The sequence below is a fragment of the Diachasma alloeum genome, unplaced genomic scaffold (assembly GCF_001412515.2).
Source record: "Diachasma alloeum isolate Michigan unplaced genomic scaffold, Dall2.0 Dall_scaffold_00999, whole genome shotgun sequence".
Taxonomy (NCBI): domain Eukaryota; kingdom Metazoa; phylum Arthropoda; class Insecta; order Hymenoptera; family Braconidae; genus Diachasma; species Diachasma alloeum.
The window spans coordinates 177,444-201,057 of NW_021681114.1; the positions used below are offsets into that span (position 1 = coordinate 177,444).

The 23,614-nt window shown below is 35.8% G+C and overlaps 2 protein-coding genes across 4 annotated transcripts; one reads left to right on the top strand and one right to left on the bottom strand.

Moving 5' to 3' along the window:
- Nucleotides 1–28: 28 nt before the first annotated feature.
- Nucleotides 29–2,865, top strand: LOC107045566. Its single transcript, XM_015267875.2, has 3 exons — nt 29–96; nt 164–250; nt 2,356–2,865. Exons 1-3 carry the CDS (start codon nt 69–71, stop codon nt 2,472–2,474), a joined length of 234 nt encoding a protein of 77 aa, XP_015123361.1. The 5' UTR covers nt 29–68; the 3' UTR covers nt 2,475–2,865.
- On the bottom strand, nt 2,498–23,201 carry LOC107045564 (protein polybromo-1). 3 transcript variants are annotated; one of them, XM_015267873.2, is made up of 13 exons: nt 23,013–23,201; nt 22,493–22,607; nt 16,268–17,431; nt 15,574–15,819; nt 13,396–15,478; nt 10,143–10,315; nt 9,870–9,941; nt 8,261–8,425; nt 7,596–7,718; nt 7,065–7,453; nt 4,960–5,009; nt 4,665–4,788; nt 2,498–3,271 (listed from the first exon to the last, which is right to left on the bottom strand). In XM_015267873.2, exons 2-13 carry the CDS (start codon nt 22,595–22,597, stop codon nt 3,055–3,057), a joined length of 4,911 nt encoding a protein of 1,636 aa, XP_015123359.1. In that variant the 5' UTR covers nt 22,598–22,607; nt 23,013–23,201; the 3' UTR covers nt 2,498–3,054. The 3 variants fall into 3 exon arrangements, with proteins under 3 accessions (XP_015123359.1, XP_015123358.1, XP_015123360.1); XM_015267872.2 differs by having other exon boundaries at nt 4,665–4,809; nt 23,013–23,200; XM_015267874.2 differs by lacking the exon at nt 9,870–9,941 and having other exon boundaries at nt 4,665–4,809.
- Nucleotides 23,202–23,614: the final 413 nt, after the last annotated feature.

Genomic DNA, 23,614 nt, shown 5'->3' on the forward strand with positions numbered 1-23,614 from the left:
CATTTGTCGCTAGAGAGACGTTTGATATGTTAAATGCACGAAAATTTATTTTTCTGACATCGATTCCAATGAGGAATCATCTGAGATTTTCCACAGGTAAAAAAGGTAAATTCTTATTTCAAAATGAATTTAAATCATGATTATTTGTGTTATGTTGTGATAGGATTTATCCTAAGAGATCAAAAAAATGCTCAGAATGAATCAGAAAGAATGAAGAAGTTTCACAAGAAACTGGAGTTGGAAATGCCTGGTGAGTAAATGCCTCGTAAAACTATGAGATTCCCGGCAAAATTAGCTATTACACCCAATGAAGTCTTCATTTTTTGACACATTTTGCATTGAAACCTTGTCAGAAATTGCACGCCTTTTATTCAAATTGCAGAATATACCTACGTATTAAATTCCACTGAATTGAAGCGTACCAACACTGAGAAAAAAATATATTTTTGCCAAATATCCATTTACTTGGGTACAAGTATTCATTTTTTCAATACTGTATTTTTCCAGTGGAGTCATTCCCAGGCAGTTCTCATTAGGTTTCAATTATGGCAATTATATTTCAATTAATATTTAATTATATTCAATATTTAATTATATTTCAATTAATTTTTCAATATTTATAATTATTCAGGGAGTTCACTAGTTCTAGAGATTGCTCTAGAAGATGATCATGTTAGTTAATCATGAGTGAACTCCCTCAATAATTATAAATATTAAAAAATTAATTGAAATTCTTCCCTGTTTTAAAATAAGAAATTTCTCCTAAATTTCTTATTTTCTGGGAAAATAAGAAATTTAGGAAAAATTAATAATCATTCGAGAAGGTAATCCAAGATCATGTTGAACAGTCATCCTCTGGAGCAACATGATTGTCATTATTGAAACCTAATCAGGGTCGCCTGGGAATGACTCCGTGGAAGAAATACGATTTTGAAAAAGCAAAAATGTTTCTCTCAAGTAAATGAATATTTGACAAAGATATATTTTTTCTCAGTGAACCCAATCCCTTCTAACTCCATATTGTATACTTCAAAACCCGACTTTTATGGATTTTCTATTTTTCTTGAATTGCACATACTTCAATACATGTCAAGTTGCGCACTATAAATTAAACATTTACAAGTGCCAATCATAAAATGTGTAATTGGGATGATACATTATAATTCAGAAAAATTTAATATTATTAAATTTTTCCAGGGATAGCCATATCCATCAATTATAATTATTGTTAAATTATTGAGTAGTCAATTAGTTAATATCACTTTTAAATTTTAATTATTGAAGTAATCATCAATTTAAATAGTGAAATTTTGAATTATTCAATAATCAGTGATTGAGGTAGGAAGATTGACGATTATTTGGATAATCGGAAATCCCTTATAAGAAATTAAGTATTATCTACTTAATAGAAAATTTATAGTTCCATATTTTTCAATATTTAATTCATCATCAATTAAAAATTCAAGTTATCAATTATTTTATTATTTAAAAATTTCTATTAGTATATTTTAAATCTTGATCTATGTTGGAAAAATCCTTTTTCTCAAATGTAGATATTGTTGAGCCCTATCTATCAACATTAATTAAAAAATTTATTTGGTTATCCTTTTGACCGGCGATAGGAATAATCGTTTTGATTTATTTGAAAATTTGCAAAATTTTTATTTTTTGTAAATCAGAATTCCGGGGATATGTTTGAATGTCATGCTTCAAATGAATTCAATCATGTCTTAAAATATTTGTTTCTATGCTATTACGCCGGAGTTAAAAGATGATTACGAGAGCTATATTGGTTGATTTGATTTTCATGGTGGTAGTTGAAAATTTTCAATTTTTCATGAATTTCCTTGAAAGTGAGCTTTCTGATGATTTCTTCAAATGTGATGTTTCAAATTCAATCAAGTATGTATAAATAAAATTTTTCTATCAACATTTTATCCAAGGGCTGAGGGGAGAGATAAAACCGCAAAAAAGACAATCGGTTGTATAGAAGAAAGGGATAGTAAGAATAATGATGATGATAAAATTCAACAAAGTTGATAATCTGACAAAATTAGTTGAGAAATCTTATTCAATTTAATAAAATGAAATAATCAGTGAATTATACATGATAGAAGGAAATGATGTGCAAAATAACCATTCGGAAGCATATTGCTAATTTATTAGCAAAAATAACTATACTATATGCAATACAAGAGTAATTTACCACTTGTTTTTCTATCCATACGCTCCAAAACTAGTTTAGTGAAATTCCCGAAAAATGACTTACGAATTAAATCCTTCTACCACTCATTAGCGAAATTATCAATTCCCAAAGAAAATATGGAACAAATAATCTCCGACGTTTCTTTGTAGTTGACGATCTCCTCCTAATCGAAGTTGATCCAAAGAGCGGTGAATACGTTCCCGAATCTGAGAAGAATCCAACAAAATGGGGAGATTGGCAGATCGGTGGTCGGGTTAGTGATTTTTGAAATCCCCAAAAACTTCTCCTCAATACTTGTCAATGTGGCTTCCATTTTTTTGTTATAAGATATAAAATCGTTTATCCCAAAGTACAAAGGAAATTATAACAATCTTAATTCATTTCTCTTTTAATCTACAAAATAATACCAATCATTTTTTCTTAAATTTGTTACATTAGTGTCAATACTGGAATTAGACCTTTCGTTATTGATGAAATTTATGTTCACGAACAGCAAACGACGATAATAGTTTGGAAAATAAGAGATTAATCCTCAAAAATCCTTAAGCTTGAAAAAAAAAAACAGAAAAAATATCATTTTTACCTAAGAACAATAGAAATTCCACATCGACTTAATTTACTACAAAAAAATGGTGTAATGAATCAAATGAGAATTAAGAATGAACAATTGACAGAAAATTATTTTCCATAATTGAAAAAAAAATCAAACGTCAGTCTTAACGTAGCACTGTTCTAATTGTTCCATAAGTAATCATTTGTCACTCGTTTTGTTCTCTCTTCTCTCCTTTTTCTTTTTTATTCAAGGTATCATAAAATATGAACGAATATAGATCTTAACGATTGATAAACTATAAAGTTTTATTGATGGCTAACACATCCCGCATCATCATGTTTCTGAGTGTCCACAAGGCATTAACGACATTACCATGATTGCCAACACCATTGCCAAGCCACTCGGCTGGTAGTTTTGCTACATCAGGAATCTGTGTATTCTCAGGTGTTGCATTCATCTGCTTGTCCCAGTTAGATATGTAACGATTCTCTACGTTTAAGCCTTCGATATATCTGAAAAAAAAACAAACAATACAAATTAATTATTATATTTATTAGTATAAGGTAAATGTACCTATGCTCGTCCTTGTCCCTATGCTCGTTCAGATGTTCCGATCTACGACATTTTAGTCATTTTGAAAGTCTCAAGAATCTATTTTTTTATTGATATGTAGTAACCCTTACTTGATTATTAACAAAACGTTGTAAACAAATTTGTTTAAATTGGAGAATAGTTAGCATTTGATTGTCTGCACTTACATTAAATTCTAATTTTACATGTTTTTATTAATTCAAGGATTATTTTGAGAGGTTCCTAGTTCGTTGACGCCAGGGACTCATGCATGGTGTACGGTCTTTGGTATTTAAGTTTAATTAGCTTGGATATCATGAGATCTCTTTCACTATTGGGATACTGGAGGCACTCCCATAGTATCAAGACTCTATTAAGAGTGAAATACGATGGGAGTTATTATTTTAGTCAATACGGAAAGTTATCGACACAAATGAACAATAATTTATTTAATAATAAAAGAGAAAAATCCCATTCACATCAACTGGTGCTAGGACAGAGCGAATTGTTAAGCCGCCAGTTACGAAACTCACAATTGTAAAATGTTGATATCTCCGTTAAAATAGTAAAATGGGATTAAAAAATCCTTGAATGAGGTTTCGGATACTTGAAAATTCAATAAAAATGAATAAATTATGCTAATATCTAAATATTTCACTGAAATATTGGCACTTAGAAGAATAGGTACAATGGAAATGGCATGCATATGGCTTCCTATGCTCGTTTTGCAACCAACAGTCAACTGTTAACTCTAGTTGAAATATAATTTTGTGCTTCGAGATATTTTTTAATGTTGTTTCATCACGAAATAGAATACTCACGATGTAATTAGTTCGGATATAACCTTTCCATATAACTCAGATCATAAGACAAGGATAGGGACATGTGTCAAACGTGCATGGAAACAAGTGAGCGAGCGTAGGGACATGGGACTTTCCACATTTACGAACGGTAATTTATTAAAAAATAGTAATTATGATGATTAATATAAGTTAATTCCAATTCTGAAGGTTTTCTCCTCTGCTATCTAATTTAAACCATCCCATCTTGACGCTCATTTCGATAGAAATATTGGACTAATGATGTGTTCACCTCAGCTAGACGAGCGTAGGGTCATTTACCTTACTTCGTTCTCTCTCGGAATCACGAGCATTTTCTCATTGAAAATGAAAATAAAACACTTGAAAATCAAGTAATCAAGATCTTCAAGACACCATCAAGAGATCCCATGACATTTTACGCATGCACAAACGATGTTTTCATCATTGGAGTATGAATGAAAGAAATTCCGAAATAAATTGATTGATCGGAATTTGCTACATGACTGTTTCTCACCTTAAATATGCATCGGAGTGGAGGACACGACTTGGTCTCGGGGGAACAGCTACAAATAATGGCTCTGGTTGCTTAACCGCTGGGGTATTGTTTGGTGGAGTCGGTGGAGTCACTGTGGGTGCAACTGAAAAACAAGGAATACTCTCTGAAGAGAGAATTGATCAATGTGAGACGAAAATTATCTGAGCTTGTCATGATTTTAAACGATCCATTCCGATTAAGAAAGGTCAACAAAATTGTTTCTATTGAGGAAACTACAATCTCTACAAAGTTTAATAATAAACTGTCATTTTACCTGATTCCATTGGTGGGAGTATCGTTGGTCCTTTCGATGCCATAAAATTCCTTCGGAAAAAAAATATAAGTCAGTTATGTTGACGAAAAAAAGGATTTGCGACACACTTGAAATCTGATTATGCAATTATTTCACTAACAGGGTGTCCACCGGGAAGTTTCAACAAAATTCCCTGACTTTTCCCGGTCAAATTGATGAAATTCCCTGACCATAGAAAACTTTTTTTTTATGAAAGAATGTTAAATTTATAGACTTTAAGGTGAAAAGCGTAGTAGGACGCTTTAATAGGGACACCGGCATTTCGTTTTGAAGGCCATAGAGTGAGGATATTGAAATTCACCTTAGAGGATTAAAACAGTTGATAAACGAGGATCACCTGACGCTGATAATCAATGAATAATAGATGGATCTATGCACATTAACTCCTGTACCGAACGAAATTGAAAGACAGACGTCGGTAAAATAAAATTATCTTTGATTGGCGAAAGGACCCTCAAGTGAATTTTCAGCTATAATACCCCAAGACCTTCAAAATTATCGGATATTTCCCGAATGTTTTGTTGCATAGCAACGAGAGGGACCAGTTTTGCAGATTAAAATCCCGAGCGCGTAGCGCGAGGGATTTTACTGAAAAGCTGATCCCGATCGTTGATATGCAGGAAAACTTGAGGGAAATATCCGATGAATTTTGAAGGTCGAGGGGTATTCGGAGGAGAATTTCTTCAATTCTGATTTTGGCCGATCAGGGTGCAGTGTTTGGGGTTGCGGGACACATCTCACCAAAATGTGAGGAATATCTGTCAAATTCGTAGAAAACAATTGACAGGCTACAGGGAAATTATCAGTCTGATAATTTCCCTGCAGTCGGGGAAATTATCAGTGTGAAACGCGTCACGTGACTCCGAATACTGCACTCTGATTGGTCAAAATCAGAATTGAGGAAATTGTCACCGTCATTTCCCATTTTCACCTTCAAAATTTTTCTTGGATCATAATTTTCATCCAATTGAGATTTTTGTTTTCAATGTTCGTCAGACTTCAAAGAACAAAATTGAGTATTCGTTTTCCATTGCATAGAATGGATTGAGAAAAATAGATTTTTAAATCTAGTGGACAGCCTACAGATTTTGGAAAAAAGTGGTCATTTAACCCGTGATCTTATGGAAATCACAAAAAAAAAACTGCAAAACCCAAGGAAAAAAAGCAGTCAAAGTCATGAAACTAGACACATTTAGAACATGTGATCAATGATTTTTTGAGTGAAAAAGATTGTCGCCTAGGAGCATTGTTTATTAATAATAGCAAAAAAAGTACTGAAAAATGAAATTTCTGCGCACGCAGCCCAAACCAGCAGCAACGTCTCAAGTACCGATCGGGTGGGGGTAGCGCGGTTAATTTCAACGTCTCTTGAGAAAGAGCGATGAAACGTTGTGATTAGAGCTCCTTCGAACCAGTGGTACCAATTCCTGGTGAAAAAAAAAAACACTACCGACGATGTTGCCACTTTTTCGCATGGATTAATATTTTTTCATTTATAAAAAAAAAAAAAACTGAAAACCATTCAATGCATGAAACGGATACAAATGAATTTGATTAGCTCCAAAAATAATTTTTAACCGGAGATACTCCCTAATATTGCCTGAATTTTGAATCCGAATGGGAAAAATTTTTTTGTTCAGCGATTGGTTTTCTGCAGGAAAACAATAGAAACCCCTCCGCCTCACCTCCTACATTTCCTCCTCGCCCGATTATCCTTAAGATCCCACTTTTGTAAGTGAATTTGAGATCAAATTCCAGGGCAATGTTTTTTGTCAACAGAAGAATTCCCAAAAATTTAGGTACTTGGAGAAAATCAGCTTCAAATTTTCAAATTCCAGAAAATTGTCGTAATTCCCGGACTTTTCCCAGACATTTCGAGATCAATCAAATTCCCTGACAATTTCCGGTTTTCCAGATTTCCCTGACGACTGGACACCCTGACTAATAAGGTGGGTCAGAATAATTCATGAAGAGAATTTCATCATAGAAACTTGTTCCGTCTGTTTTGATGCAAATTTTTTTCTTAATCAATAAAAAAAATCGAAATGAAATGAAGAATTACATACTTGCTTCTTTCATTGGGAGGAATTATTCTTCCATTTCCCTTGAGAATATGCACTTCTTTGACATGCCTCGCGAGTCTCTGTACACTTGGAAATGGTGGCACTGCTTTTTTAACTCTCCCACAAGATCTCCATTGGCACTGGAACTCAGAGGCGTCAGGAGCTGCATTGATGAATGACGATTGCACATGTCCACTCTGTTCAGCAATACAATGATCAATACAATCCGTCATATCCTCGAATTGCCAATCACAATTGTCCCAACAGCACTCGTAGACCTGATCATTTGGTATACCAGCCCCCGCACCAGGGGTTTTTCCCTCGCCACCCTCATTCATCTTGACTGCTCGTTCCTCCCACGCCTGTTTCTCACCAGCTGGCAATTTTCTCCACTGGAATTAAAGTTTTTAGACAATAAAATTTATACGTTCAAATTTTACGGGCATTGTGTCAAGCACATATCCAATGAAATTTAATGAACGCCAAAGTTATTTTGGAGGAAATGAACCGTTAAAATAAAATGAAAATAAATACCTCATTGCCAACAATTCTGCTAATCTCGCCAAACGTCGAATCAGGATTATTTTGAGTAATTTGCGTTCGCATTTTACTCGAATACAAAATATATCCCGTAACTAATTTCTTACCCGTTGTTTTCTAAACAGAGAAGAGAAGACATGATGTAAATAATAAAAAATTAATCCACCGACCACTTAATAACCATCAATTAATATTTAGTAAACGAGTGGCACAGAAAAGGAAATAATTTGGAGATTTTTTAAAATTAAATTTGAAAATATTCCACATTCTTAGAGAAAATGTCATTAAACTTTCATCTAGCTGATAATGTTTTGTCAAATAAATTGTATAGAATATTGAAATTCCTCTCTTATTCTCTGCCACACCGTTGAATTTCCAATTGAAAAAAAAAATGATTATGGCATATTAATCATCAAGTGACTGAGTGCAAATCTACGAACTAAGAAATAACTCCTTTCATGGTAAACAAATCAAATATTGACACTTCAAATTGTGAAAAAATGATAAATATGCTGGCATATTTTATGTGAAAAAAATCAATGGAAAACTAAAATGCAAATTTTTAAAACAAAATATCATTAATTCATGTAATTCAGAGGATAAATGGATAATTAATAAATAAATGAATGAGCAGTTTTCGATTAGCACGTCGTGCCTACCTTTTTAGTAGATACAGGCGTTTGAGTATTGGAGAGCACCGGTTGAGCTTCGGTGGAACCAACGGACGGTGGCCCACCTGCATCCATGCTGTCCTCCCCTACGCCTAATCCCACTCCCATTCCTAGCACTTCGGCTTCCAGCTTCGGTAGCAATGGTGATGCTTCCTACACCATTTATTCATTTTTTTGAATATTACGTATTAATTCTAAGTTCCAATTCATTGACAATTGCATACAATTTTCCACGATAATGAGAAAGATATTTATGCAATTGTCTTGTCACTCTATTCAATTTTCACGCTAATTTTATAGATAATACTTTAGATAATTTGAAAAACTCGAACGCGGAAATTGATTCCCCTCTTTGTATTTTGAATTTTTTTGAGACGTTCAATTTTTTGCAAAGATGAACCCAACAGGTGCTCACGTATTTCAATGTCGGTGATGATCGTGGAATTTGCTTTTTTTTAACAATGACTAGTTTAGCTTTGAAGTGGTGAATAGCATGTATCGGTAATTATTGGTCTGGGGTGGGAGTATTGAGAAATGTTTCTTGTTGAAATGTTTTTGTTTGACAAAAGAAAATTCCTTAAAATTTGTTCATAATATAATTTATAATTGGAATATCTCCACACAGAAAAAAAAAGTTTTTTGACAAGTATTACTTCAGTTGTATCAGGAAACTCATGGCTCGAAAACTGACAAGGAGAAAATATCTTACACTGAGAAAGAAAAAACTTTTGTCAAGAGATTTTGTACTTGTCTCAAAGACGGGGATAAGTTGTTGATAACAAGAAAGGGATTTCTCAAATCAAGTCTAGTTGAATCAGTTTATTCAATAGCTTTAAAGTCTGAACTACAAAAAATTTTAATGCAAAAACCATTTGACTTAGTTGGAGAAGTCGAATTCTTGTTGTGAACAAATTGCCCCTTATCTTTCGGACAAGTACAAAATCTCTTGACGAAAGGTTTTTTTTCTCAATGTGAGATATTCTGTTTTTGTCAATTTTCAAGCCATGAGCTTCTTGAAGTGAAGACGTACTTCTCAAAAAAATTGTTTTCTCAGTGCATACTTATCTCCATTCAGCTACAGAAATGTAGCGAGAGTGAGTCATTTTCAAACAATTGAATAATCATCCCATAATGTTTACCGAATTATCAACTAAACTGACCTCAACTAAATTGAAGGCCCGATGACATTTTGGTCTCAACCCCCTCATCATCGAAACATTCCCCTAATTACCACATTCCACTCAAACTCCTTTGCCACTTCATAACTAAACGAAACCTCAGTAAAACATAATGAAAATAATAATGAAAAAATAAAACAAAAAACTGAATGGCCACAAATGAGACAATATGCAAATATGCCGGCATAAAATGTTCATGCACAGATCCAGGCTGGGGCAGCCACTAGCACTACCATCAATCAATATTTACTACTATCAATCAATTAGTAAAATAATAAATCGATGAATGGCTGAAATACAACACCAACTGCATGAGCTTGTGCACAGGCAAGTAAGCATGCGTGATGTTGATGTAGTTCCATTGATGGACGAAAATAAATATTTCCATGGTGAAATGCGATATTAGATAAATGAATTACCATTTCAAACTGAGCTGTACTGGATACGATTGACTTGACGGGTGATTGTGCCTGTGCCACATCGCTCGATACCTACAACACACGCAATACATGCAACAAAAGCGATTACATCGTAAAATGTTAGCGGCGAAAGACGGAATGGACAAACCGATTTTTTACAAATATCCGATCGATAACTACGTCATGGAAGTAACAAATATTTTTCTAGTGAATTGTTTTCATAATGTCTTCTCCCTTTATTTCCATGATTGTTCCAAAGTAGTGGAGACTCACCTTTGCAGGGTTTATAGGCCTTCTGAAGAAGTAAATCTCATCCTCGGTTACTGATGAAGTGTGATTGTATTTTTTTAAACCGTCTTGATTCAGTTTTCTCATCAAGTTCTTACTCTCGTCGTAGGTTGATTCACAAATGAATACATCATCCTCAGGTATCTCTGTGGGTCGACCTGTAAACAAAAATATAATCAATAAAGTTTTATTGGCTCATGTTGATGTAAACAGAATAGAGTGAGAGGATACTTGCGGTTGACAAGTGCAATTCTATACTGAGATTTATGAAGCATGATAAGTAAAATTCATCATTTTTTTTTATGGTAACAAGTCTTTGCACTCATTTAATAAGCAGGTGAACACTTCCTAAAAATAGAAGAATTGGTTTTCCATAGCATGTTATTACAAAGTTTTTTTTTAGTAACCATGATTAATTATCAGAAAATTAGCAATACTTTGCAAGAATGGTCAAAGCGGATTCATATTTTTTATCTATTGGAGAAAAAAAGAAGAATGTTTTCTTGCCACCATTTTTATCCATCGAGAACAAAATGTCTGAAGCATTTGAAAAATAATTGTATATAGATGAAGACGATCTTTTCACAATCTTCCCCGAACCCGTGAATTTCCTTGATATTTGCAAAATACGCTGTTCGTGAATTTCTGTTATTTGTATAAAGAATTTTTTATTTTTTTTTATATATTCCAGCCCTTTCTGCCCTCTGATTGGCTAATCGGCCCTATCCAACCCTATGCATGCGCGGCTGTGGATTCTACACTGCACCGCATTCGCACTCCTATAGAACATAGGAGTAGCATGGGAAACCACAGAAAACCCATGCCGGTACAGGCGGTCAACTCTATTAGCGACCTCCCGCTCGCCGGAGCCTCCGGTTGAAAAACTCGGTTCCACGGGGAATCGAACTCACAACCTTTCGCACACTAGGCTCGCACCTAGCCGCTTCGGCCACCGACGTCGGTTTATATAAAGAATATTAAAGAATATTTTTATGTTCGAGAAAAACTCAGTAATCTTTGAGACTGATGCGGGAACATATGATACTGACACTTTTTTATAATTAAGAAAAATTAGGTAGAGTAGCTTTGACGAAATAAAATTGACAACATTTATTTTTTGCCTTATTCAGGGGATTGTTTTATGGAATTTAAGATGTACAGATAATAAATCTAATGGCCATTTGGTGCATATTGTCTATTTTATTTGGATATAATTAACTCAGGTTAGTGAATTAAAATTTTTATCAGTTATCGCAACCACGATTGATTTATACAAAAAAGGTCGGAAGAATTTTTTTTTAGAAAAATTAATTTCCTTACAAAAAAAAACATTCAATCTTTTTCGCGAAATTTCCTAGTTTCTTCAATATTTACAATCAATCCCCTAACCGTCCTCCGACATAAAAATCCTCTTTAGTACATTCAATATCAGAGGTTTGATGGCTATCGATACATTTTCGAGAGAAATGATTTAAATATTTAAGAAAAACGAATTTTGGGGAAAACTTGTGGAAGGGTGAGGGGGAGGGTTTTACATCGAGAATTCAAGAAAAGTTCCCTCTCCCTCAAATTTTCAGTAAAAATTCGCTGTCTCCGTTAGTTTTGGAGATATTTTTGAAAAACTCACCGACTCAACTTTTTTGATTGTCAATTTACAATTCACAACCCCTCCTCAACCTCTTTGCAAAATGCCCCCTCAAAAATTAAAGAAATTTTCTAGATTGTAGAAAATATTTTTTCTAAAATTAACTATATCTAGTGATCGAGCTAGAAAAAAATTGTTTAAAATTAATGGTCAAAATGCGGACTTCATTAATGATCAAAATGGGGATTAATTTTAAACAATTTTTTTTAACTTTGAAAAAAGTTTCTACATTTTTGAAAACTGAAGGTTAGAAACGGTTTCGATAATTTAGAAATTTTTTTCTAAAGCTAATCCACTTTTTCTATCTGTGTATGCTGAACCATGTTTAGAGGAAATTTGAAACTTCTTCAGGTTATAATGATTAACAATCGTAAATTCATGGGCGCATGATCATTCCATGCATGAAGAAATTCTATCCGTTATTTTCTCAATGAATAGGAGGATATTCTGATTTCTGTAATGAAAAATGAGTGAAATTGAAGGGAACTTTTTCAAAGAGATGGAAATAACAAAGTACACACAAAATATAAAACTGGATATACGACCTTTTCGCTTTAGATGAGACATTTTTCTAACTTCATAAAAAGTAAAAGGTCGTTTTTCCATTGATAACTAAACTCGAGATATTTTCAATTTTTTGGGTTCACTTTGATCGGATTCCTAAAAGCAAAAGGTCGTATATGCTGGCGGATACGACCTTTTGCCGGAGAAGAAAATTTTTCGCATATACGACCCTTTGCTTTTAAACACGCGATGTGTTAATATCATTATTGTATATCAGAGTAAACCTATAGGTTTAAGGCCCGGGTGTACTATCTTTCGAACGTTATCTCGATTTTTTTTTTCATCTTTCGTCATCTGCAATTGTCAATTAAGTCCTGCATCATGCAGAAGTTTTGAAAAATTATGAATGAATAATCAAAAAAAAAGTAGAAAAAATTCTTAATTTCTTCAAAGAGCATAAGTTGAATAACAACAAATTGAAAAATGTATCTGATTTACGGTGACAAATGGCGGCCTGGCACCCAATATCATGCAGGGGCAAGACTGATTTCGTAAATCTTGTCCCACACCTCACAGAGACATTTATTACGGAAAAGGCTCTTTGAAAATAGTTGTAATATTTTGGAGAATTTTTTAATCACACTTTTATCACATAAAAATGGCAGATGGCTACATACCACTGTTTTGAAAATTGAGATACCTAGCTGTCACTTCCATGAGGAGTTAGTGTTTTGTTATCCACCATGGAAAATGACAGCTAATAGATAATTTACCACAGCGAATCAGATATTTGCAATTTCCACTTTTTTCAACTCATTCTGAATCTCCATTAAAAACGCTCTTTGAAAAAGTTCAGAATTTTTCCTATTTTTTAAAAATCATTCTATCATAATTTTTGGGAATTTCTACATGATGTACCACTCAATTGACAATTTTGGATTACGAAGGATAAAAAAAAATCCAGATAACATTCGAAAGATAGTACACCCCGGCCTTAAATGCTTAAAAAAAATCCATCTCCTGATGATGGTAACCACTTCTCTTCAAGCATCCCTCAATTAAAATAAGAATTGCATAAAAAATACTCACTACAGATGTACTCTCCATAATCGAGTACAGCACATTTTCCTACAATTGCCACGATGGGATGGGTGCACTCATTAACTGACAAGAACAGTTCCTGCTTATAAAACAGTTTAGTTGGAGCATGGGGAATCTCAGGCGGTGTCAACAACCATGGTCCCTTGAAATATCCCTTTCCGTCCTTAGTACTCCACAGTGAGTCAATCTGTGCAATCTGCTGTCTGCCACCCTCTGTTGCCACATAAACAAAGTCCCCGGTCTTCACCGTGCCTCCGCACGTGTTGAACTGCTCATAATAAGTATTTTCACTATCTCCAGTATCAAACAGCAGAACATTTGGCTTCTCCTTCTCCATAATTCTCTCCCCCTCCTCCAGCTCAGCAATTTCCTCCTTATGTTTTTCGAGCCTCTCTTTATAAACCGAAATAACTCGTTTAGGTTCCAAACTCTTATCCCTAGGGACTAATTTCAAATTGTCAGGATCGAAATTCCAAATTTTGATCTTCTTAAAACTCCTAGCCCTGGTAGAGTACCTCGACTCACACACATAGACATCTTTCTCCAGAAATCCCTCAGGTTGCATTCTGAAATAATCTTTAACACTGAGTACACAGCACCTGCCAGCAATCTTGCTGAGAGGCACAGCAATATGTATATCACTCTTGAATAATTCCTTGTCAAGAAATTTCCTCGATGCAACGTGATAAGTCTCACTAGGCCGGTAGAACACGTTTCCATACAACATCTGTTGGCCCTCAGCATTCGTCCAGAGTCTTAAGATCAGGACAACAGAGCACTCCATGCCCCTTTCGGATGGTTCAATATAAGCAAAATCACCAGCTCTGTACGTCTCTTGATTGAAACTCATAGTGCCACCATTTTCACTGACATTTACACTTGGAACGGGACTCGCTTCAGTTTCCTTCGTTTCATTACCATCGCAGGACTCTTCCTCAAGGGGTAACGACGATTCTTGCTGGAATTTCAGACGTTTCAACTCAGCTACTTGATTAGAAAGGTCTAGGAGGGTGTAATTGAGTGCTGGTGAGTGTAGAAGGTCTCCACTTCGAGTTATTTCGTCTCGAGTTCTCAAGAAGAATGCCTGAAGTTCAACAGAGTCCTCAAATGGTTGGGAATCTGTTCTAGACAGGCGTCGTGCTCTCTCTAGACAAGAGAAGACATCCTCCTGGAACCTGTCCAGTCTCTTATAAACCCCTTTATCCAGTCTACGTTTGATCAGATCCAACGACAATCCTCTGATTTTTTTACCATCGATGATGTCATGTTCTGGTAATTCAGCCATTGAATCTGAGTAACAACGACCCTCTTCGTCCTGATGATTGTACAAAGCAGTGAAAATTGTAGCCAATATCTCTTGGACTGCTGCTGGAACATCTGGAACACTCTCCTCGTCCTCACTCAATTGTAATTTTGTTTGAAGTACCAAACGTTGCAGGATTAAGGCATCTTTATAAATCTGGGAGTCAGGCTCGTTGTACTTGCAGGCATTATCGAACATCAGGATAAAATCTGAGACTAGTTCGTCCAGGCTCTCGTATCCATTAGCTTTCAGGGTAGAGGCAATCTTCTCCATGTTCATGGGCTGTTTTATCACTTCGTAATAATCTGGGTATTCGTTCTTGTTGGGTAATTTCATGAAAATCTGAGATAACTGACGTCCCTTTGCGTCGTGATATTCTTTTATCGTGTCATACATCGTTCGAAGCTTTTGGAGATGAAGGGGCACAATTTTCTTTGGTCGACCAACATTTCTCGTTGGAGTTAGATTCATGGATTTACGATTGTCTGGCAGTGGTCCTAGTTCTCTCACTTTGTCCATCAAGACTCGTTCCAATGTGTTGGCGTCTTCGGAAATCAAGGAACCCTCTTCGTTGTACTGGCGACAGTTGTTGAACATTAATTTGAAGTCTTGAATGAGTTCGTTCTCGTTCTGATATTTTTCGGATTTTATATTCGCTTCAATCTGTAGCATGTCGATGGGTTCTGATATCACCTGATAGTAGTCTGGATAAATCTTCTTGGAGGGCTTTTCCATAAACATCAGCATAGGCTGCCTACCGTCCTCGCACTGAGAATGATAAATTGAAAAAAAAGGAAAGAAAAAAAGATGAATTGTGAGTAAATTCGAGATTGGACGGTCTCGAACGGATTAGAATCACTTACCACGTATTCTATTACACACTTAACGAGGGCGTGGAGACGCTTCTTCAGGGGAATGTTGTCCTTGTATTTGCCTCTGGTCAGCATGTTTGAGGCACGTTTCAGTAGTTTGGGTTGAGAGTTTGTTTCTGATTCGCAGTCGGAATCAGAGTCCTGATCGAATTCCAAAAGTTCTTGGACCTTCTCTTGCATTATTTTCTGCAGTTTCACTGAGCATTTGTACAGACGAGAAGTGTGCGTATTGTACTTCTGAACATCAAAAGAATTGGAAAATTTTTAAATACATGGGGTGAATGAATTTCAAATGAAAAAAAAAGAAAAAAAGAAAAGGATGCTGAGTACCGGGATGAAGTTTTAATTGTATGGAATAATTGTGGAGTGACAAAACATTTTTCAGTTTCCTGAAATGCTCGATAATAACAACAAAGGTCTTTTGATACTTCTCCCTAAAACCACTCTTCCCGAAATGGTTGCTCAATTACAAACAATCCAGTTCAACTTATCAATTACATCTTATTCTTAATCCTTAAATCCCCATCATTAACCCTGTAACGAGAAAGTCCTACCAACCCCTGTCAGTGTGAGCGGGAGTGGGAGTACGGGCAACCGTGCTTTAGCGCTGTGTGTTAGTGAACCTTCTCGTCAGAGGGTTAACACCACTCCCCTTCCTCCCCACATGAAAAAAATGGATAATTACCTTCGCGTTCTCGAACATGATGTTCATGTCCCCAGCGACCTCACTCACTGTCCCATACTCCCCCTTCTTAATCTTCGATCTAATCTGGAGTAACGAAATGGGATTTTTAATCATCTTATAATAATCCGGATACATTCGTTTTGATGGCAGCTTCCAAAAGTATTCGCTCATTCTAACTCCTTGACTATTAGGTGCAGTTCTAATTGTCTGGAACAGTTGCCATTGTGCATTGTCACTCTCATCGACCTCCGCAGACTCGTCATCCTCATCATCGCTTTCCTCATCCTCATCAGGCAGTGCAGCAGTTTGAGCGATCAACGATTGTCCCCCTCGGCTTCCTCTTTTGCTTCTCGTGGAAGGGGTTGTCAGTTTGGAGAGGATACTGGAACCTGGCTCTTGTTTCCTAGCAGCGGAAGAAATGATCTTCTTGAACAATTTTGCATCCTTGTAAATCTGTGATCCAGGCTCGTTAAATTGGCATGCATTCCGGCACATCAGCAACAGATCTCTCTCCATCTCACTCAGGCAGGTATACATTCCCTCTTGGATCTTTCTGGCGATGGTCTTCAGATCTATTGGATTGTCGATAACGTCGTAGTACTCTGGGTACAATTTTTTTGATGGCTTCAATTGGAAAACCGTGTGGAGTGGTCTGTTGTTGTCCGTTGGATCTGTTGCTGTCATCACGGCCATGAAGAGGTCTTCGTAAGGCTGCATCTCCTCATCAGGATTCGTCGAACTCTCTGACGTGTCTTCAGACTCGTCCTGCTTCGCTGCGGCTTTGCGAGAGAATCTTCCAACTTTGAGGATTATTTTTCCCTTTGGCTCGGTCTCTTCGTACTCCTCCATTATTCGACTTTTCGTGGAAACGCAGAGTTCCCAGAGGTCAGTAGCATCCTTGTATTCAGGAGAGGTGCGCATGTAGAAGGCCTTGGCGTTGGTTACCATCAGATTAACGTCTGCTGCAAGGTCTTCCATGTCTCGGTACTCGTCAGTTTTCAGTTTTTGTTGCACCTTTAGTAGGTCCATGGGGTTGGAGACTACTTCGTAGTAGCCGGGCTCTTGACGACGCTTTGGGACACGGATGAAGGCGTCGCAGAGCAGGGTTCCATCTTCCTTTTTTTGGTTGCGGATTGTGTCGTAGAGTTGTTGGCACAAGTCACTCTAGGGGAGGGAAAAATGGGTTAGATTGTATTGGTAAAAGGCTTTGGGGAAGGATTTAACTTATCAAGTTTTATTTGAACACACATACACTGATAGAAAAAAAATATTCTAAAACAAGTCTTACTTCCACTAAAAAATTCACACGCTGATGATTAACAAGTATCATATATTTCACATTGAACATTTAAGGTTGTTTATCCATTCTCCAGAAAATTTAATTTTTTCATTCTTTCTTGGTTCTTAAGGGTAGACTACTATGATTTTTTAAAGTTGCGGGCTATTGGAATGAGATTTCTCGTACATTGAAGGTCGATTATGTATGTCTAAAAACGAATAATTAGTCCAAAAAAACTAATTGTTTATTGTTTGTTTACTCTGCAAATGCTTAAAATGTTAAAAATAGTCCAGGTCCTTCAATTTTTGAGCTACAGAGTTTTTTTTTTCAAAATTTTTGAAAAAATATGTGAAATTATTAGTACAATTATTAATTAATTTTTTGAAATTCCTACACAGCTAATTTCGTTATTATATTATTTTGCTTGTTATTTTTCGTTTTTCGTTATTTTGTTGTAACAAAAAATTGCACCATTCATGTAAAATAGCCCGAAAAATATTTCTGAAAGAATCGAGAATATATTTTAAATATTAAGGATAATTTTTCTGCCCATTTTATATGAATGGCGTGTAGGAGTCGAATTCCAAAAAATTAATTCATAATTGTTATTGTATACATTTTTTCAAAAATTTTGAAAAAAAAAATCTCTGTAGCTCAAAAATTGGAGGTCCTGGACTATTTTTAACATTTTAAGCGTCTGCTGAGCAAACGAATGATAAACAATTAATTTTTTGCACTAATTATTCGTCTTTAGACATATATAATCGATCTTCGCTGCATGAGAAATCTCACTCTAATATGCCACGACTTTTAAACGTAGTCTGATCACCAAACGCGACCCTGCGACTCTCGTCACCTCCGCGGGGATTACCCGCCGTGTTATTCGGGCTCTAGCGTTGCCGAATTCACTTCACACTGCCTGGGCGCCTTTAACGAGTTTCCGGCAACGTCGCATGACGGGCAATTTCATTTAACATGGTAAAAAATAATTCATCTGTTCGAATTAATGTTTTCTTTAGGAATTTCGGGAAATATGTTGTTCTAAAAACTACTATAATTTTTTAGACACTTCAATTGACAAAGTCAAATTTTTTTTAATTTTTACGGTTACCCAGTCGATTGTAATTAAAGAAAAACGCGCGGTGGGGTTTCCCTCATATGGTGACCACTCTAGGGTTAAAACTCATAGTAGTCAGCCCTTAATTGGTGTTACAGGAAAGAAAATATTGAAAGGGCTGCAATAATTTTGAAGAGAAAAATTCGCTCCAACAGCTTTTATAAAATAACAGACAAATATTTCCTTGTACACGGGCTTTTATGGGATTCACTTCCACATTGACAATTTACGTACTGGGAGACTCCAAAAATAGTAAACATAAAAATAGAGGGTAATATGAAAGAATATGTATACTGAATCCGATCGCCAAGGAATGGAAAAACAAATAACGCACATATATAAAACTTTAAGCGCCATATAGCCTCATGCTAACCCCTACATGGGGTGCATGTTGTCTATTTTATTTCTGAATAATAAAACCTGGTTGGCAGATTAAAACTTCTATCGACATGAAGGGAATAACTCTGTTCGATAGTTGAAAAAAATCGAAATGTTTTCAAGTTTTTGCAGTTTTGAATAAACATCCTTGAATAGGATAACAATGACGATATTATCAGAACCCTCTAATTTTGAACAAATGATTTTTCATTAAACTTCGCTTATGAGAGATATTACTATCCTGAAGTGGCACGGTATCGCCACAAATATTTAGCCTCTTTAGTCAAATATTGCGTTGTTAGAAGCAAGTCCAAAATGTCTGGCTCAGTCCACCAAACATCGGACGCTATCCGATCTCAAAATTTTCGCTAGTTTTTTTTTTCTATTCTGTGTATTATTCGTATATAGTAAATGCGATTTCTTCACTATACGGTATATGCCGCTATGATTAATCGGAATTGCGTAAATGACGTTAAGAAAAGGAAGCATCATTTTTAAGCGTAATTTTTCTGAATTTTCCGAAAATGACGATAATTTTTTTGTTACACGTTATTTTTGTAGCAAAAATCGGAAAATAAAATTTTAAACATGAATTTCTCTGTGTTTACCATCTTGTTCCGGTAACTTGATATTTTTCTATTCAATTCAAAAAATTTTCTATCAAAAGTTTATCGTAAAAAAAAGTTGGGAGAGTGCCCGGCGCATAACTGGGAAACCCAGGTTTGTATCCCGGCTGGGTGGTGAGTGATTTTTTTCTCTCTAAATTCTAATTCTCTTTTGAAAAATGATGGCTATTTTTGCGGCACACATCATTTTTGAAAAATTCGTGCGATTTCCGATAAAAAATGTTTTTAATCCTCTTTTTGGATATTTTTTCGTGCGTTCTACTTATTTGAAAATTTCTTAGATGAAATAGTAAAGGTACTAATCCCTATTTATTGAAGCCTGGAACATCGCATACTCGAGAAATATCATTTTTCATACATAAATAGTGCACAGATAAAGAAAAACTAACAAAAAATACCGAAAATGTTAAGATCGAATTTGCGTACGCCATTGGCCGGATGGTCCATCTAAACGTTCACGCTGCGTCTTCCCAATTTTTTTGTGAAAATTTGACAAAGTATTACCAAAATTTTCTCCATCAAATTTGATTTTCCGATGAGATAGTCAATCGTCGTCGGTGGATGGAAAATCATCCGCAGAACAAAGATGATTCTCCAAGTGATATAATCCATAATCCATTGGGTTTTCCTATTATCCATATTTGGAAATTTGGTATGTTCAAATAATGGAAAAATTTCTACCTTGGTAATCATCAGAAATAGTGTATTGTGTTACCAGTACGTTAAATTTCACTTTTTCGCACGCATGTTTAACACATCCTATTTTTGTAATACCTGCCGAGTTCATTTCTCGGCGGTGCAGTAGGAGTAAATTGTTTGCCTTTTTGCACGGATTGCGGAACGTTCAATGTCGTGTGGAAATAAAATTGCGATTACAAAAAGGGAAACTTACCGAAGTTGACAGAGGTTTACGCTTCTGGAAAACAAACACTTTATGCTTCCTGAACCACCCCGAAAAGTCAACTTTTCAGGCAGTTATTACGAAAAGTATTTTGTTTAAACAACTAACAATTTCCTGTATATCAATTGAAGAATTGGGATATTCCCAATTCCTGAGGTAGAATTGTAAGAGCTTTGTCGATTATCTAGGGAGTGAGCGTTTTCAGAAAGAATATCAAGAGACCTGATTCTCACAAAATTTCCTCTTCTACAGGAAGCATCCCTCAATAAGTTTGTTGAAACAGCATTTGTTAATGAGATAGTTCTAGAATCGATGATGCCTTAACGGATATCGAACCTCTATTAATTAAGTAATTACCCAAGAAATGAGCCGTTTTTGGACAAAAAAATTCATAAAATTTTCTTTGTAGTTGATGAAATTATCTACAAAAACTCCTTGAATAGATTTCTTTAACCATCAATCAGCACCAAGATAATTTACTATTAACATGAGTTAGGCAGGCATGAATTATTTGACGACTTCCCTAGGGGGAGATGGTGCGGAGTGGAACGTTTATAAACAAAGATATTAAACATTGAAGTTAATACAAATATTCCACTTTATCCCACTGTTCCCTGCTATGATTTAAATAAAAAATGTTATGCAATTTTTGATGACGCAACCTATTCTACAAAGGAGAATATAATCACATCATCTAAAATTCATTGTTATTTATTTTGAAGATTGGGGAGGACACTCCAATAGTGTCTTCTTCGGTAAGAAATTCCAGGAACACCAGTAAAAAATAAATACGAATTTCCATGCATACTAAAAACGATAAGTATGAATTAACTCTTGTTCGGTATATTTCAACCCTTTCTAGCGAATTCTATAGTTTTCATCTAGGGAATAAATTAACCCAGTTTTAGGATTGATTCACACAAAAAAATCATCTCCAAGTAGGGATAAAAAATATCACTGATAAAATGATCTATATTCGGGTCATTTTACCCGCTAGGAATAATGTAATATTGTCAAAAAGGGATATATTTATTCTTATCGTTTTTTGTGCGCAGAGATAATTTTATGTTTGTAAAATAATTGAAATTCTACCGTGCAAATTCCACCATCTTGATATAGGGGAGGATGGGGCAAAACGGCGCCCCTTCAATCGTCAATATTTTCCGATTCAATAATCCGATTGGGATGAGTTAGAGCTCGTTTTGAAGAATGAAAAATTATCTTCAAAATGAAGTTGAAACTGGGAATTTTCACAATGTCATTCACAAGTTATTGACAATTGAAGGGGGGCCGTTTTACCCTACCCTCCCCTACAAGAATTCCTTTGAAAAGTAGAAAGTTGAATTTAGAATTTTCCATAGGAAAACCGCAAAAACAGTGGGGTCTCAGTCCCATCCTACGGGAAGATGTTAACATTCCACTTTTCTAAGTAAATTTGAGATCAAATTCCAGGACAATGTTTCTTGAAAACAGAATAATTCCGAAAAATTTAGGTACTTGGAGAAAATAAGTATCTAAATTTCCTAGTACTTTCAAATTTCAAAATTGCAGAAAGTTGTAATTCCCTGGCATTTCCAGAACAATCAAATTCCCTGACAATTTCCCGTTTTCCAGATTTCCCTGCCGGCTGGACACCCTGACAATGTGAAACGATGGCTATGTCTTCCACCAATCAACAAAAAATTAACCAGCTGAAACCACAGATGGGAACATTAGTTGATTTCATTCTCGATTAAATTTCATAACAACCCCCACTACGCCATCCACATAATTACATCCTCAACTGGAGGACAGAAATAATTGCAATTCTTCTAATGACTTTAATTACTGCTAACAAAAAATCAGAGGTCCCCACCCTACATATTTCGGTTATAAGACATAAAATAGCAAGAACAGCAGAAAGAGAAATGAAGGAAATACTTACAGGGTCTAATTTCTTTCTCCTCTTCGCCGGTTCGGGTTGTATTTCCTCGGGATCGTCCTCCGTCCCTCGACTAGCTACCGAAGACGTCCTTCGTCGTTTATTCATCTTCTCACACCTTGATTCCAAATTAAAAGTCAAGAATTAAGCTTTGACTAGAAAATAGCTCTCCTTTTGGGTGAACAATTGCTTCGAATACAGGCACTGTCCTGGGAAGTCAACCGTCGTGGGAGAACAATAAACGTGAGCTCCCGCGGACAATTTGATTATTTTCACTATTCTGAACTCTCAAAACATTGTAAACAGCTCTAACCTCCTTCCTGTTCCAATAATGCAATGTGAATTAACCAATAACCTCGATTAAGACTGGTACGTGCAATGTAATCGATTCGTAACGAAAATTTGCCGCCATGACGCACTAGCGAAACGTGCCGATGTCCAATCCCCCTCCAGGCCCCAAGTAATGAACAGAATTTGCAATAAAAATGAGAGCTCAGTGATTTTTGTTGAGTTTTTGCCTTACCTCGTTCAGCCAATTTCCGTGAAAATTCGTGAATAGGTCCAGTTCATCGGAATTCGTAAGATTTTTGGAGTTTTCAGGAGTTTTGGCTCATAAATTTAAGGTGACACAGAACTCGGTCGACGCCATAGCCTTTAGCCACGCTGTTGGAAGATCGAGGAGAGGATGCGGGCGTTTACAATTAACGGCGGACGTTCCAGTTTGTGTGCAGAGGGGTGGGGGTTCGTCCATTTCCACAGTTGCCCATGGTCGAGTGAGAAACGAGATGGAATACTTTCCCAGAAAACCGTTTGCTCAAAAAAAACAGTTGCCCATTTCCACAGTTGCCCGTGAGACGGGCAGACGATCAAACAGTGTCAGTAGAGTAGGATTCCAATTAATTTTTATTTACAATCGGTCTCAATTATAATCTCCATTTAACTTTGACAGATGGCAGCATTAGATCCATGAATTACCGAACGACCGTCAAACAGGGGTGTGGAGACTACCCCTGGCCTGGGGAGACTACTACGAGTTTTAAAAGTCGCGGCTATTGGAACGAGATTTCTCATACATTGAAGATTATGTGGGGTATTCCATGTGAACTCACCCAGGTCAAAACCCTC